The sequence below is a fragment of the Phocoena phocoena genome, chromosome 15 (assembly GCF_963924675.1).
Source record: "Phocoena phocoena chromosome 15, mPhoPho1.1, whole genome shotgun sequence".
NCBI lineage: Eukaryota > Metazoa > Chordata > Mammalia > Artiodactyla > Phocoenidae > Phocoena > Phocoena phocoena.
Genome location: NC_089233.1, coordinates 18,747,160 through 18,764,294, shown reverse-complemented (window position 1 = coordinate 18,764,294; position 17,135 = coordinate 18,747,160). Strand labels below are relative to the sequence as shown.

General features: G+C 47.0%; 1 protein-coding gene across 1 annotated transcript in view; it reads left to right on the top strand.

Annotated features, from left to right (window-relative positions):
• Positions 1-5,217: 5,217 nt before the first annotated feature.
• HS3ST4 (heparan sulfate-glucosamine 3-sulfotransferase 4) overlaps positions 5,218-17,135 on the top strand; it is a 395,257-nt gene continuing 383,339 nt past the window's right edge. Inside the window, exon 1 of the mRNA XM_065892544.1 lies at positions 5,218-5,945. Coding sequence (XP_065748616.1) covers positions 5,218-5,945 — 728 coding nt within the window. The remainder of the gene's footprint in view (positions 5,946-17,135) is intronic.

Sequence of the window (17,135 nt, the reverse complement as noted above, 5' to 3'; positions counted from 1 at the left end):
GGAGCTCTCGTGGGACTGAGCCCCTCATCTGTGGAATCTGATGCTGTCTCCAGGTAGACAGTGTCAGAATTGAGTTGAACTGTAGAACACCCAGCTGGCGTCACAAGAATTTCTTGTTGGTGTGGGGACTGCCCCACCTCCCCAAAATACATACACATTGGAATTGGTACCAGAACCTATTTACAAAACTGTAAAAGATAAATGTCTTAGCTTGGGTTACCATAAGAAGATACCATAGAGCAGATGACTTAAACAACAGAAATTTATTTTCTTACAGTTCTGGGGGCTGGAAGTCTGAGATCTGGTCAGGTTCTGGTGAGGACTCTCTTCCTCGCTTACATAAGGTCCGCTTTTCACTGTGTCCTCAGACGGCAGGGTGTGTATATGTGTGTGAAGAAACAGACAGAGGTATCTCTTTAGCTTCTTATGCGGCCTCAGTCCTATCCGATTCGGGTCCCACCATTATGACCTCATTTTAACCTTCCTTCCTAAGACCTTGTCTCTGGATATGGCAACACTGGGGGTTAAGGCTGCTACATACAAATCTGGGGGCAACACAGTTCGATCCACAGCAATTAACTGATCATTTCCATTCTTCCTTACTTGACCCTCTTGCTCTTTTTCTAGCTTCTTCATTTCCTTTAAATCTTTCTTCTTTTTGGATAAGTATATTGAAGATACAATTTTTCTTATAAGTATTGCTGAATTCCACCCATGAGATTTTGTCATGTAGTGCTTTCAGCTCTAAGTATTTCCTGATTTCCCATGTGAGATCCTTTTCAATGCACGGTCCTGTAAGTTCATAGCCATTATTATTATTTTTTAACCGTTTGCTCCTTTTATAAGCATATAATGTTCATTTTTGTCACCACGTTGCTTTTGGTTGGAGCTTTACCTCCGGATTTCTATAGATATACCTTTTTATTGACAGGTAAAAGACAAAATGGGGAAATACATTTGCTGTATACGAGACAAAGGTTCTGTCTATACTGCTGGGACAATGTAGACTTCTAATCCATCATTCATCCACCTCTGTGAAAGGGAATTCTGATATTGGCTTGTGGAAGTCATTTTGGTCCACAGCAGAGGAAATTCATAATATGTATGTTTTCAACAGTCAGATAGCCTAGGTTGTGTTGTATTCACAAACCAACCCTCCACGTCTCAGGAGCTGAGAACAAGCAAGGTTTATTTTTTGTCCATGATACAAGCGATCAGGGGCTGGCCCTTTACTGTCCTTGCTCAGTGTGGAGGATTGAATAGATGGCAGCCAAGAGGGGCTCAAGCCCCCTCTTGCACAATTGCCAGGCAGGAAAAACATTCCCACCGGTAAATCTCCCGCTGTGTTTCAAACCTTCTTCCTGGAAGAGACAGTCTCACTTCCTCTTGCTTCATTAGCCAACACGGCACAGAGTCACACCTAACTTCAAGGGGCCAAGAAAACACATGCCTCCCGTGGGCCACAGGAGAGCCGACAGTATTTGCTGAATGGCAGTGATGACAGCTATACACTTATCCGCCCCATTTATTGCCTTTTCCAAAGCTGACTGTTGCTTTTTGTTTGTTGTTGATTTTTTTTAAATTCCCTCAGTTACGTTAGTTATATACATCCTTCTGGTAAATTTCTTTAATGAAAAACTGAACCAAACCGAAGTTGGTCAGAGTTAGTTTCCATTGCTTAAAGAAACCCAAAAAACTATCGAAAGCTTTGGACTTGGCATTATCAATGCAACTGAGCAGCTTTGGAAAGTGAACTTGAGCTGACACATTCCGCTGGTTTTGAAGAAAGGGCACACACATATTTTTCACGGATAAGGTTTTAATAAGAAAAGAAGACCGGCATGGATGAGCCAATATTTAGATCCAAACAATTATTGGTAGCCACCACATGTCAGGCAGGGAGCCAGGTATTTCTGCATATGCTCTGTAAGTCAATTTGATTCTTTATAAAAACAATTTGGGGTGAGTCTTATTGTCCATAATTTATATATGCTGAAGATGAGGCTCAGGGAGGTGAAATGACCTGTCCGAGAGAGCCACTTAGCTAGCAAATGACAGCTTTGTTTTAATTCTATTGTCTGACCATATGGAGATGAAACAATGACGCAGCGTGCATGTTTGAATGGTAGGTACTGTTTGGTTTGGCAATGTGACTGTGAGACACATAAAAGGTGGAAGGGCACCCTAGTGCAAAGGTAAAGAGGTTGGAGTCTATGAGTTCGGAGGCAGTGAGAGGAAGGGTACAGAGTCACTGAGGGCATTTGTAGAGCTCTGTCTCAGAAATACTGTGCCCTAGGATGAATAGAAACAGGCACGTTTGGCTCAAGGGAGGCCTGGAGAGCAGTTGGAGGGATATTGCAAAAACTCAGATAGGCCTTAATGAGCATGGGTGTTGGCAGTGGAAACAGAAAAAAAAAAAAAATTCTATCTGGTCTCCAGATCCATTGGGATTTGCTGAATGAAGTCTGGGTTCTCCCTATGTAGATAGCTCCTGCTTTTTATTGTAGGTTTCTCAAGAACTCGCTTCTAGAAAAAGCCTGGATCAAGAGTAGAAAAAAATAGACAACTGCCTAAGTGAGAAATCTACAAAACTCCTCTGGTCCCCAAATCACCTCTTCGCCATCAGTTGTGGGGCTGACACCTTACCAGTGGGGCTCCATTCTTTCAAGAGTCTTTTATTAAAGTGTGACTATTTGGGGACAAGAGGGAGAAGGGGTTCCGGGAAATTTCCTCCTTAGCATCGTCCAGGCAAGTAACATAAATACAGGGGGGCAATCTGGGTGCCCCATGAAGAATACCGCATACGTGCTCCACCTAAAGCTCTGGCTGAGGGGCCCAAATCTGCTGGATCTGTTATTTCAACAGAAACCTCATCTCCAGATTTTTTTTTTTTTTTTTTGCTGGAAAGCCCTTAATATTTAAGTACTGCAACTAGCTGAAATTCCTTCATATCACTGTGCCGGCCTCATTCAGCTTTACTGGTCACCAGTAAAGTGCCACCTCTGGTGTTAAATTTTGCCACCTCTGGGTTAAATTTTAACACAGTTTTATCAAAACCTTGCCAAATGTGAAAAAGCACATCTTAATAAAACTAGATACAAAGAAGGTTTATTTGGATTGCTGAGAGGGTAGATGGAAAAGTTTGGGCACTTGGACTACAGGGTGGCCCTGGGCCACATGTTGAGTAGCCTGGTACCTGGGCCTGCAAAGGGCGATGGGACACGGCAGCGGCAATATTTGCTGCCACTGGGGCCTCCTGGCTGACCACCCAGAGCTGGGCTTGGAGTGGGAAGAGAGATGGGCCAAGCTCGCGGTTTCTCCCAGCTCTAGCTGGCCCCTTCCCATGAACATTACAGTAATGGAGTCGTGTGGTGTTTGAAAAAAGCATCTCTAGTTACACGGAATGATGTACAGGACACCGGACTCTGCATTTCGGAGGTCTCCAGTGTACCGTAAAAAATATATTATAAAGGAATAATCTTTATCTGAACTAAAGCTGCAGTGAAGGAAACTCGTGTCCAGCTGAGAGCAGCAGTGAGCTTTGGTTCACTCAGGGAAAAGTCCGTGTTCTTCATCTTATTTGATTAACATTTGCTTCCCCTCTTTGGCACTAGGTATCTAGTTAATATTTAGACATTATATACTTTTTCTTTCAGCTGTTGTTCCCATTATATGATCAAACAAAACCGGAGATGCCAAACACATCTGTGAAAACAGACAGACCCGCCAGGCACCCAGCTGTGGCTGGCAGGGTAAATGGGACTCAGCGAGCCAGCCCCTGGGAGATACTGGCCCTGGGTGGGTGCAGGGGCAGCCCCTGTCCCCAGCAAGCAGAGTTGATTTCTCTGCCTCTCCCTCCCGTTGCAGACTCCCAATTCCTCCACTTCCAAGAAGCAAGGCTCTAGTTTCGAATCTCCCAAATCCTTCTGATGTTTACCATTACCTCCCCAGGAGAGGGAGGTGAGGGATGGAAATCTCGCTGAAAAGAATGCACTTAAAAAAAAAAAAATCAATGAAGCGATGCACAGACACCCTGCAACGCAACTTGTCTCTGCTTCTTAGATGTTTAGAGCGATGACGGTCTCAGCCGGTTTCATTCCAGGGAAATCTAACTCCTTTCGCGGCAACGCCCCCAAGGGCCGCAGGTGTACCTCTGGTTAAGGGTGTAGAGAAAGGGACAGCCTCATTTTTCGGAGCAGAAAGCGCGGTCCCCCTGTGGCGGGACAGAGGCAAAAACTCTGTGGGTAGGGAAACCTGGGGGTTTGTGTCCAAGCTCAACCCGTCAGGAGCTTCAAGATAAGATGGGGAGGCTGGAAAGACGGAAGTTGGAACGAGAGAGCTGTTATGGAGCAGAAACCACTCCTGGACCAAAGGCAGGAGGATATCCAGGGTTAGAGAAGGGCGCGTCAGGGATGGGCCGAGTTTGCCTGGAGTCCCAGGGGGAAAAGGGACAGCGAGAGCTCGGTGAACGGCACCGGCGGCGGGCGTCTGGCTCTGTGTCCCTAAAAGTACTGGGAGAGGGATGCAGAACCCAGCGTCCCATGCTCCCAGGGGAAGGGAAGCACGCGGGGTGCGGCGGGGAACACCTCCAGCGACTGCTTGCCGAGCGGGGGGGCGGGGAGTACGAGCTCCGCTTCCCCAGGTGCCCCAGCCCTAGCGCACGCCTCCGCTCCCGCGGCCCCCGCCCCGCCCCCCCCCCCCCCGCAGGCGCAAGCGAGGCGCCCTCCCCATTCCCTCGGCGGCGCAGGGCGCGCGCCCGGCCCCCTCCGCCTCCCTGCCGCGCCTCTCCTCTCTCCCGGCAGAAAGTTAGCAGCGGGGAAGGAACTCTGGGCTGCAACAGCGCGCGGCGGCGGCGGCAGAAGCTGAAGCGGGAGCCGCGGCGGAGCCGGGGAAGCTGGGGCGCTGCAGACGGAGAAGGTGTAGCCGGCGGGTCCGCGCGCCCCCCTCGGGCCCCTTGCCAGAGGCTGAGGGGGGTGGTGGGGGGCCCCCCGGACGCCGCGAGGAGAGCGGGGAGGGGGGCCATGCGGCCGGGTTCCCCCCCGGCGCAGCGGGACAGCGGCCAGGGCCGGGGGCGCAGCGGCGTCGCTTCATGCAGCCGGGGCGGCTGGGCAGCGGCGGCGGCGGCGGCGGCGGCGGGGGCGGCGGCTGAAACCATGTCCGGGCAGCGCCGGGGGCCGCCGCCGCCGCCGCCGCCGCCGCCGCGAGCCGGGAGCCGCGATGGCCCAGTGGTCCGCACCTCCTCCGCCTCCGCCTCCGCCTCTCGCCGCGCCGCCGCCGCCCGGCGCCTCGGTTAAGGGCCCGCCGGCGCGCAAGCTGCTTTTCATGTGCACCTTGTCCCTGTCCGTCACCTACCTGTGCTACAGCCTCCTGGGCGGCTCGGGCTCCCTGCAATTCCCCCTGGCGCTGCAGGAGCCGCCGGCCGCCGCCGCCGAGCCCCCGCCAAGCCCGCCGCCACCCTCGCTGCCGCCTCCCCCCGTGCGCCTCGGCGCCCCCTCGCAGCCGCCCGCGCCGCCGCCGCCGGACAGCGCGAGCCGCGGGGAGCCGCCCGAGCCCCCGGAGCAGCCTTCCGCCCCCGGGGCCGACGGCTGGGGGCTGGCGAGCGGTGGCGGGGGCGCCCGGGACGCCTGGCTCCGGACCCCGCTGGCCTCTGGCGAGATGGTCACGGCGCAGAGCGCGCTGCTGGAGAGGGAAGCGCAGGAGTCCAGCACCACAGACGAGGAGCTCGCAGGCCGGAGGGCGGCCAACGGGAGCAGCGTGAGGGGCGGCGCCGTCAGCACCCCCGACTACGGGGAGAAGAAGCTGCCACAGGCCCTTATCATCGGGGTCAAGAAAGGAGGGACCCGCGCGCTGCTGGAGGCGATCCGAGTGCACCCGGACGTGCGGGCGGTGGGCGTAGAGCCGCACTTCTTCGACAGGAACTATGAAAAGGGATTGGAATGGTACAGGTAGGACCCCGAGCTCGGCGGATGGGATAGGCGCGTAGGGGAGACCAGCACGGGAAGCTGCCGCTCCCCTGGCCCTTGGGGATCCGGGCAGCGTCCCGAGAGGTCTTAACCCCGCGCGGGCTCTGCGCACCCTGGCGGAGCTGCTCTGGGGGAGCGGCGGAGAGGGCTGGAGGCTAGCCAGGGATCACTTAATTCCAGGGCGAGGAGAGAGGGGTCCCCCTGACCCGCCTGCCTTAGGCTCCTCGTCCAGGGAGCTGCTTTCCGAATCTGCCTAGTTCCAAGCCTGGGAATCCCCAGCCCTCGTGCCCCCGGGGTGTTTCCTAACCCAGGCTCTTGCGGGGCGGAGCGCTTCTGTGCCGGGGACGCTGAGGAATGGACAGGACAGCTAGATTGACCAGAGGGCTTTGGGATCCCCTGGAATCTCTCAAAATCGCCCTCAGACGCATTTGCGTGGCTGGAATCCAGTGTTTTCAGTTCAGAGCAAAATGAACAGGGAACAGTTAAAAGGATGATGCTGGCGAGTTCGGGCTTTCTAGTAAAAACTCAGGATGTCCCCCGTCTCCAGAACTTTCTATCCCTCTTGGGCTGCATGAACACTGGGTTGATTTTGCATCAGGAGTATCCGTGCCTACATGACAGTTGGTGCCCTAAGAGTTTTCATGCCCTGCACCTGTGCCCTTTCTAACCTGTGCCTCCTTTGCAACATATTGGAGCTCGTATCTAGTGAGTTGTTTGTTCATCTCTCTCCTTTTCCACCGTCTGCCAGCGTTGAGGGAAAGGGAGAAGAGAGGAGTAGTAAGTTAAGTATGGGTAAAATAAATTAATAATCCAGCGTCGTACCCCCGCCCCCTCCTTTCCTCTTGTTTTTTAATTTCTCTGGAAAACAGATCTGGATGGCTGGCCCCATCTCGGTTGTATCTCAGTAATTAATTGCAATTGTCAACCAGAAACACAGGCTTTGTCAGTTAAAGTGATGTTATCATCTTAACAGAGCCAATAGGTAAAATAAGGATTGTTTCCTGACAAGTCGCCTTCTTGTTGAAGAGATGTGCTTTCTAAGTTTAAATTACAGCCTAGGAAAGCTTTAGAAATAACTTAGCTTTGGAAATATATGATAAATGTGTGTATTGTGATTGATTTCTTTCCATTTTAAAAATATGCCTTATGCTTTCAAAGCTTGAGAGAAGTACACTTAGGGATGAACATTCCAGCACATTAAACGGAAACAGCAAATGCGACTGTTCATGTCTTGTCTGTTTCAACAGAGAGAACTAATTGCGATATTTTAGGAGGCTTCAGACAGCCCCTTCCTATCAAAATAAAAAACAGCAAATGCCTAATTTAACTGGAAAATCTGTATTTATAACATCACAAGCCATGGCTTCCAGTTTGCAATTATAATTAAAAAGGTGTTAGTGCAACAACAGCAAAAAAAAAAAAAAAGGTATGATGTCTGGGAAGGTTTCAGTTGTTTAACTGTTGATTGTAAGAATGTTCTGGTTTCTGCTGTGAGGCAGCCATGGCCCTAAGAGGGTAACTATGGCTTTTTCCATTTCTAATTTTAAAGCCCTGTATCTTGTGAGAAGATGCCCTTTGTGGGAGAGGGAGGCATAAAGATCAAATCTGTCTAACACGTGTTTGGGTTGCTTTACCGCAGTTGGAAATGGAGAAGGGGGTGTTTTATTTGGATGAGTTAAAATAAAGTTGAAGAACGGTGTGTGGCGGACTGCATGTCAGGAAGTCCCATCGTAGGGTCTGGAGCATTTTCTGAATGAAAAGATAAAAGATGCCGGGTCTTCTTACGTTCTTTTATGCTGCGGCTGGGAAAAGGAGGTATGTAAACTGCCTCGCTGTCAGGACATGGCTGTTGAAGATCTGTGGTACCCTCAGCCATCACTTGTGGTATTTGGGGCTCAGTGCCCCATAGGAGTAAGAGATGTAGATGGAACTGGGTTCCCTTGATCCTCACTTAAGAGGATGACTCCCAGAAACCCTTTGGATCCTAGGATAGCTCTCTAGCCTTAACAGGGGCAGCAGTCTTTGGAGGGCATTTTGGGGATTTCCGTTGGCCGCATCCCTTCAGGCTCTTCTCTCCCTCTCCCTTACTCCTGGTTCCCTGGTCCCAGTCTTTTAAATGGTGGCATCTGTACTTAAGTGGTTACATTTCCTCCCCGTGTGCCTTGTACCTTATCTGGAATCTTGCTCTACTATTTGCCTGATAGAGATTCACAGGTTAATTAAAGGTTTTGATCCCCTCTTCCCATTATTTGTTTTGTTTTTCTTTTTCGTTTCAGCGCGCTTCCCAGTAGCCTACTGATTCTGTGGGTGATCATGGTTGTTGTGATTTCCATGAGAAGGGAGAGAAGGAAGAAATTGGGGCTGCTCTTGGCAGAGCTGGCAAGGGTTTCCTCATACTCAACTAAGCAGCCCCAGTTTTATTTCCTTGGTGTCACTCTGGTCATGTCTAAATCCGGGTTTTGCTTTCGCCTATGCTGTTGATCTAATGTGATTTAAAAACACATTTGCGATTAGAACATATGCATCAGATTTGCAGGACAAGATAGACTGATGGATTAGGGTGCGTTAAAGCTGTGGAACAGCAAGCCTCACTTGGTGGGTTGACACAGGCCAGTGATTAATAAGTGGGGGTAGATTAAACTCTCCATCCCTCACCCCCTCAAAAAATTAAAAGGGCAAAGCCACAATACGCCTTTCAATATGCGCTAATGCACACTGGGCAGAGACCTTAAACTCCTCTAAGGGGTGGGACCTTGTGGCAGGCCAAGTGGCTGCCACGGCAGAACTCATTAAAGTGACGGAAATGAGTTGGGCTGTGGTCTCCCTCGTGGATTACAGACCGTACAGTGACTGCGACCGCTTTGCTTTGGAAACCACTCAGCGGTAGGGTGATGCGAAGTGACCCTCCATGGTTTCAAGTTGTCTTCACTGCCAGCAGTTACTACACACATCCTGTCGGCTGCAGGGGGATAGCTGGCACTCGGTAGGCATGCTTATGCTACACAGAGGGGAGTGGTCCACAGCATCATTCGGACGTGGTGTCCAGAGAGAGAAAGAAGGAGGGCAGCATAAGGCACTGGCGTGTACTGAACGCCTGTTATCGTGGTGGTTTGCGTTTTGTAGACGTATTATCACATCTGGGTGGCGTGATGAGGCTGTGAGCAAAAGAAGAGCATTTCTGCTTTACAGTTGGCTCCCAGAGGGTAAAACAACTTGCTCGAGGTCGCTCAGCTGGCCAGTGGTTGAGCTGACATTTGAAGCCATGTCTGTCCAAAGAGCTGGTATATAGAGTGCTAGCAAGGTCTTTTCCTTCCTTCTTTCGTTCAGCAAACATTTAATGATACTTAATATATGCGCAGTGTACTGTTTTAGGTGCTGGGGGTGAAGGGGTGAACAAGACAGGTGAAGCACCTGTTCTCTTGGAACTGACGTATTAGTGGGGGTGGGAGTGGGACAAGGGGAGACAGCAAACAAACAAGTCTTTCTGCTTACTCTTGTAATGTGGCTACTAGAAAATTAAAATGTACACTTGTGACTCCTGTTATATTTATTTCCACCGGTCAGCACTCCTGTAGAGCAGTGCTTTTTAAACTTTAAATGCACACAGAACATGGGGGGCGGGGGTGCGGAGTGGTGGTGTTAACGTGCAGGCTCTGAGTCCGTAGGTCGGGGAAGGGGCCTGAGATTCTGCATTTCTGATTTCCAAGGTGATGCCGATGCTGCTGATTCCTGGACCTCCCTTTGAGTACCAGCGGCCTAGAAAGTAATTGGTGTGTGTGTGTGTGTAAATGTGTGTGCTATTTTACATCAAATGATGAGGGAAAACCTCTCTGTGGAGGTGATATAAGTGTCATGAAAGAGTAAGATCCTCCCAAGTGAAGACCTGGGTGGAGAGGTTTATAAGCAGAGGGAACAGCAAGTGCAAAGGCTCTGAGGTAGAAACAAGCCTCATGGCTTTTCAAAGTGTCCTTTCATTACTCCAAAAGCACAGTGTTTGTAGCTGCGGGAAACTGGGTTCAAAACCTGGCTTTGCAACTTACTTGTGGGATGATCTGGCTTGGATAACTGACATAACATCACTTGCCTTCCGTTTATCTGAGAGTAATTCCTTCCTGGCAAGGTTGTTAGGAAGAATAAATGAAATACTAAAAGTGAATATATTTTCGAAACAAAAAGTGAGTATCCTAGAGCAGAAATGCAAATGAACCCAACTACTGAGTTTTGGTCTCACTGCTTTACCTTCTGTCACAGCCGTCCTAATACTGACTGGAGGCTGTCATTGGGGATGTTTTTGGGAAAAGCCTAATGATTGGCTTTGAAATCTACATCTGCTTAACCTTTTCAACCAAGGGTCACCAACTCAGATGCCTTCAGGGCTCATGTGGATAATGTACATGAGCGAAATAGACTAGGTAGGGAGAAACTGGGGCACAGATGTTCTTTCCAAAGGAGCAGCTACTGCTATATTCCAGCTACCCTTTTCCATGTGCAAATGTGGCATCAGGGGAGCCAGGTCTTCCACTTGGTAAAAGAAACTGGAAATCCAGGTTTTGGTGTGAAGTGGCCTGGTTTTTAATGTTGGCAACAGATTGAGATTTCTTAAAAGCGAGGTGTGGGCCAGCACTGCAGGACAAGCAAAACACATCCGTGGGCTGGATACAGCCAGCTGGCTACTGGTTAGCGACCTATGGTTTAAACTGATTTCAGAAAGTACCTGGCATACCCACACCCTCTGCAGTTGCCAGAATTGTGGCTTACTTGTGCTATTTTAGTTTAGATATTTTCCCCCTTAACTGATTTTGCAACAGCATGGGGGAACTACCTCTGAGATATGTTGCAACAGCAACAAAGGAAACTGGATATAAACAGGAACGGTTTATAAAGTGGATATAAGCAGAAAAAGACAATTCACAAATTTCCCTTTTGTTCCCAGTGAACATTTTCTTGAAGGAGGGGAAATTCTCAGTTGTTCACTCCTTAATCAGGAGTATCTGTATTTGATCCGTGTAGGTCAGTTGCACTTATAAAATAGATTCTGGTCACATGGATGGAGTAAGACCTGAGAGTTTTCTAGGATTCTAGGTTTTCTTTGCCACATACTAGTTCCACTGGATGTGAGGTTCCTTAATATCTTTCTCCCTCTCCCTCCCTCCTTCCCTCCCTTCCTTCCTTCCTTCCTTCCTTCTCTATTACTTAGATGATGAGGCTATGTTATCTTCATAGGGTCCATTCAACCACTGAAATATTTTGGTTCTAGAACAAACACTTGTATTAGACTCTTCAGAAGGAGGAAGCTAGTCAAGTAGTAGCAACATACTTTGGAACATGTATTTGTATCTCTGAGCCTGAATCCATTGCATCCTCATTGTGTGACCTTGGGCAAATTACTCGATATCACCAAGCCTCAATTTCTTTATCTGCAGAATGGGCTCAGTAGTATTTACTTTGAAGGGATGACGTGAGGATGAAATGAAATGACATTCAAAGTGCCCTACACAGTTTGTGACATAATACATTTTTCTCTGCCCTTCTTTCGTCTCTCTTTTACTCCCATTTTTTCCTTTTCCCCCTTGGTTTTCTTCTTCATTTTCCTTCCATTCTCTCCTTTTATCCTGCCTGTCAGTACAGAAGGCCCTAAAGAGAATGCGGTAATGCATTTTTCATTTGAATACAGTCTTTTATTTCAAGATTATGCCTGAATGAGGGATTTCCAACCCTGAAGCAGCTCTTAAAGTAGCTCTCCAGAGAATAATCAAAACCAGATTCCAGAATTTGGTCTATTGTAACTTGAGCTGAAGGAGAAGAGTCTGATTGCAGAAGGTAAGTGCAACCAGAATTCTCCATAAAGGGATGGGGTAGGGAAGTGGCTAGGCTCTCTGGGCTGGCCCACTGACATGTTCTTGAGCCTGTGGTAGGAACTGATGCTGATTGCTCCGATAGGTACAGGGATATTTAGGATGCCAAGGGCATGCTTGTCTTCAGTTTTCCTGCAGATCTGAAAGCTTTTGAGAATGCAGGATGGTTCAGGAAGACCCCACGAAACTCCCTGTCTTGAGATTTGAGATTTGGCGGCTTTTTCTGGGGAGTTCTCTAGCCATCATGACATGATTTATTTATTTTTATTTTTATTCTTGTAAATCATACCAAGCATTTTTACTTTTAAATTGCGTCAGGAGAGAGGCCTCCAGACTTCAGGTGAATGAGGGATTGCTAGGGTTGCACGGTAGAAAGTTTTAAAGGTTTTGGTTTTGCATAATGGATGATATCTCTGAAACTGGTTGAACCACTGCCCTGTTAAAGTAATCCCTCGATTCCATTGGTTTCTGCGGTTTAGCAGGTTCCTCTATAACTGTCTTGGGAATTTCAATCTGAAATTATAATTCACTAAGGAAGCCTTTCAGCATATCTTACCGTTAATTAAAAGCAGGTGGTTGATTTTTTTTTTTTAACACTCACTAGTTAGGATTGCCTTTCTTTAAAAAACTTTTTTTTTAACCTTTATTTAAGAATGTATAAAGCATATATGGAGGAAAACAAAGCAGCACATGAATTAGGCCATATTTTTTGGTTGTAAGTGATACAAATGGAGCTGAACCAAGAAAGATAATTATTGGCTTATTACTTAGGAGGTCTAAGGGGTAATGGCTTCAAGAAAAGCTGAATCCAGGGGCCCAAATAATGGCACTAGGTCTCTGTCTCTTTCCATTCTTTGCCATGTTTGTCTATACCTTGCTTCATTCTCAGATAGGTTGTCTCACTACATTTTAGGCAAGATGGTAAGCAGCAACCCTAGACACGTGTTTTTTTTGTTTATCAATTCTTTTGGAAAAAATTTTTCTTAAGGGCTTCTGTGAGAAATTCCTGGAGATGCTGTTGACCCAGGTTGGATCAGGTGTCCATCCTCAAGCAATCATTGTGTAGTTACTCTAATCAGGCCTGGGGGATGTAGCCACCCCTTTGGCTTGGGGCGATGGTGGGAGTAGGGAAGCAGGGTTATTCCCAGTACAGCCATAGGGAGTCGTTTCCCCATAAAGAATGAGGTGTTCAGGGGTTCTATTGATATAAGAAGTAGGGACCAGTTAAAACCACATATTCATTAAACATATGAAGATACACTCTGGGGAAGGCATATGATCTCTTTGACTATTTTAAGCTGGGAAGAGGTACAAGTGGTTAGTTTGGGGAGGTTAAATGTACTTGTTATTTCAGTTATTCATTAAACCCGTATTTAATGTCAATCATGTATCAGACATGAATCAGTCATGCCCTGTGATCTGAAAGAACTCACAGAGCGGGGAAATGAACATGTAAGTGATTACATTACAAGGTAATTAAAGGCTTGACGAAGTGCGATTTATTCTAGGAATGGAAGGATGGTTTGATCTCGGGAAATCTAATAAATACTGTGATTTACTTGTAACACTTCTCATTTAGAGAAAAATCTTAGGATTATTTTATGGATGCTAAAAAGTCTGATAAAACTAAATAAATATTTAGTTTTGATTTTTAGAACGTCTGCTAATAAAATCAGATCATACCCAAAGCAAGCATCGTATTTAATGCTAGAAACGCTCCCGTTACATCCAGAACAAGACCAGAATGCCCAGTCATCACTATGATTTACCATTGCTCAGGAATGAATAGATAATGCAGTTAGATGCAAAAAAGAATAAGAACGGGGAAGTTAGAATTATCACCATTTGCCAGTAATTTCATCTTTTTTTGGAAAACCTAAGATAAGCAATCCCCCCCAACCCATGAATCTATTAGAAATAATAATAGGATTTATTAATGTGAGGAAATTACTATGCAAAATCTATAGTTTTCTTATCTGCCTATGCCAAGCATTTTGAAAATATAATGAGAGAAAATATCCTATTTACAGAACCAACCAAAGAGACAAAATAACTAGGAATAAATTTAGCAAGAATTGCAAGGGACTTACAAGAACAAAATTTTAAACTTTCCTCAGGGCTGTCAGAGAAGAAAACAGTAAATGGAAAGAGAGCTCTTTCTCTAGGATAGCACTTCTTTTTTGTCCTTCCCCGCCCACTTCCTGCTTTCCCTCCCCCTCTCCTCCCCCCCCCCTTTTTAACTGGATATCTTTGCTACTACATTGAGGTCAGGTGTGTTTGAGAGTGGTCTGAAGATACCATCTCTAGGAACATGGCCAAAATGTTGTACTTCAAATGTAGGTGTCCCTTACTTTCTACATTTTATTTGACTGAGGAGAGGATGGTAAGATGACCACTCCTGTTCAGATTCATAAACAGTGTTAGAATTCCTCGTGCAGGGTGGGTGCCGGCTGCTTTACATCCCTAATTCAGGGCTGGTAGGATCGTGCCAAGGGGAGGATTAACAGTTGAATTGGTGTAAATTAGTAAATTTAGGTGCACTCCTATTGCTACAAAGCAAAAAACAAATCACAGACACATGATGGTTATTTAATGGAACAGGGAGATGAAGATTTAAGATTTGGACCTGAAAGAGTCACAGTAGCAGGGTGGTAGGAATCGCGGTGGTGGACACGTACTGTATATGCCAGCTTCTGCCCCGAGCAGTGGGTTCATTCAGTCTTCCCAAGAGCCTGGTGAGACAGGTACTGTGATTGCCCACGGTGTACAGGTCAGGGAACTGAGGCACAGAGAGGTCAAGGAACTTGCTCAAGATGAGTTGGGATTCAAACCCAGGCGTTTGGCTCCAAACATACAGCAGTTCCTTTTCTTTTTCTTGAAGATATTTTTTTTGATGTGGACCATTTTTTTAAAAGTCTTTATTGAATTTGAAACAGTATTGCTTCTGCTTTATGTTTTTGGTTTTTTGGCCACGAGGCATGTGGGATCTTAGCTCCCTGACCAGGGATCGAACCTGCACCTCCTGCATTGGAAGGCGAAGGCTTAACCACTGGACTGCCAGGGAGGTCCCCAGCATTTCCTTTCATTTGTCCCCAAGCTCTTTTCCACTGGAAGGGTTGTCGTCCAGCATCCTGGGGGTGAATAAGAAATGCCAGCATTTCTGTGCTAGAAGGTTTTGGTTTCCTGTGTGTGCATGGCCTACCTACAGGACAGGCTAATTGTGGGGTTTTGCCCCCAAAACAGACCATGGAAGTGTCTCCCTTTCTGTGCTGGGACCAAGCTCATTCCCACTTCAGGGCATTTAAATCTCTGTTTCCTCTTCCGGGAGTTCTCTGTCCCCAGATACCTGGACTGCAGGTATCTCGTTACCTGTCCTTCAGATCTTGGCCTATATTTCAGTTCCCTGCCCCCCAAGATCTTTACTAACTACCTAATTTAAAGACCCTTTTCCACTTCTGAGCTTGTTACACTGTTTTATTTTCTTCAGAGCATGTATTGCTCTCCCAAATCATCCTAATGACTTACCTCTCCCTCCCCAGAAGATCAAGTACAGGGGAGCAGGGCCTTGTCCCACATGATCTAGCCCGTGCCCTGAACCAGAAGCAGTACTTGGCACATGTGAGGCGATCCATGATGGTGGCTTATTCATCACTAATTCTGAATCAATGACTTATTGAATGAAAGGGGTACCTTCTTTGTACTGTTTTCTTTCAAAACCCCAGGCTTCTGCAAAGAAATCACACACTCACATTCCTTGGGAACTCTGGCTAAGGATTGTTCTCAGCTCTTTCACGTACTATTTTTGCAAGACTATTTTGGGTACAAGAAAGAGAAACCCACTCAAACAAGCTGTGTGGGCTAGACAGTCTCCCCAAAAGGTCCCAGCGGCATACCACGTTATCCCATTTATTCTTCTCGGTAGCCTCGTGAAGTAGATACTGTCTTATCCCAGTGTTACAAATAAAGAGAATGAGACTTCAGAAGGGCAGGTGACGTTCCCGGGGTCACACAGCAGGTGTCTTTACATTGTAACAGGGGGCTTTTGGTTCCTAGCCTTTGTTGCTGTAGTTGCCAAAGTTTTAGAAGAGCCTGGATTATTCCTGACAGACTGTTATGCTCCAAGAGTAGTTTAGATGGTGTTTCTCTAAATGCATTATCAAAATGACATCATTGCCATTTAACAATCAAACAATTACATCGAGGCTGTGTTCGATTTGTTGCTCACTATAGGTGCAGATACACCTTTCTGCCTCCAGGTTAAAGCCTCTACAGGGGGTTGGAGGTTTGGGTGTCCCTGGAGCTGAGGAAATTTGAGTCAAACTGCTTGAGTGCCTTTATCATAGGGCAGTTTGCCTGCTTGGAGCTCTGTGATGTTTAGAAAAGAAAGCTGAACCTAAAATCAGAAATTAAAGATTTGGAGTCTGAGCTCTGTGTCTACCTTGCGTTGTGTGCATAGAGAGTATTTAGCCTTTGAGCCTTTGTTTTCTCATCTCTAAAATGGGAACAACAGTTTCTAATAACCCTGCAGTGATTTTGCAAGGGCAGAATAACGGTGATGTGCTCGCATCTGCTTTGTGTACGTTCTGTAGTTGTTAATCCACGCGCGTTTTCATGAACTCCCCCAGGTAATTGGTTTTCTGGAATGTTGCACTCCAGGGAGTATCTGAAATACAGGACGAGCACTCTTATCATAAAGTTAGATTAAGAAGTTTAATTTACAGAAACTATTATATACCATGGATATCACACCTTGGGAGGGCAGATTGCATAAAGATCCTGAGAATTCCTGGAGAACCTCTGTCTGCATAATTCTTTTATCTGATTCATGACCACCGATGCATCATTCTTTCATACTGAAAAAACATAAAAAGCTATAGGGCACATTTGCTTTTTAGGATTGCCCTGCAGTTGACGAGCTTTGGGAGTGACCAGAAGATTCTCTCATTTTGCTCTCACATGACCTGTCATCTCTTTATCCTGTGCACTCTCTCTGCATTTTTCAGATGGGCATATTAAATTCCCACCTTCTGGCTGCCTTACTAGCCTACTTTCTAAGCTGTGGAAGGCAGAATAACGCACCCTCCCAATAACCACATCCTAATCTCCAAAACCTGTGAGTATGCTACATTAAATGGCAAAGAAGAATTAAGGTTGCAGATGGAATTACGATTGCTAAACAGCTAACCTTGAGATGGGAGATTATCCTGGATTATCTGGATGAGCCCCATGTAATCACAAGAGTCCTTTTAAATGGAAAAGGGGGCAGAAGAGAGAGAATGAGAGGGATGGCAGCACGGGAGGGACTCAACCTGCTGTT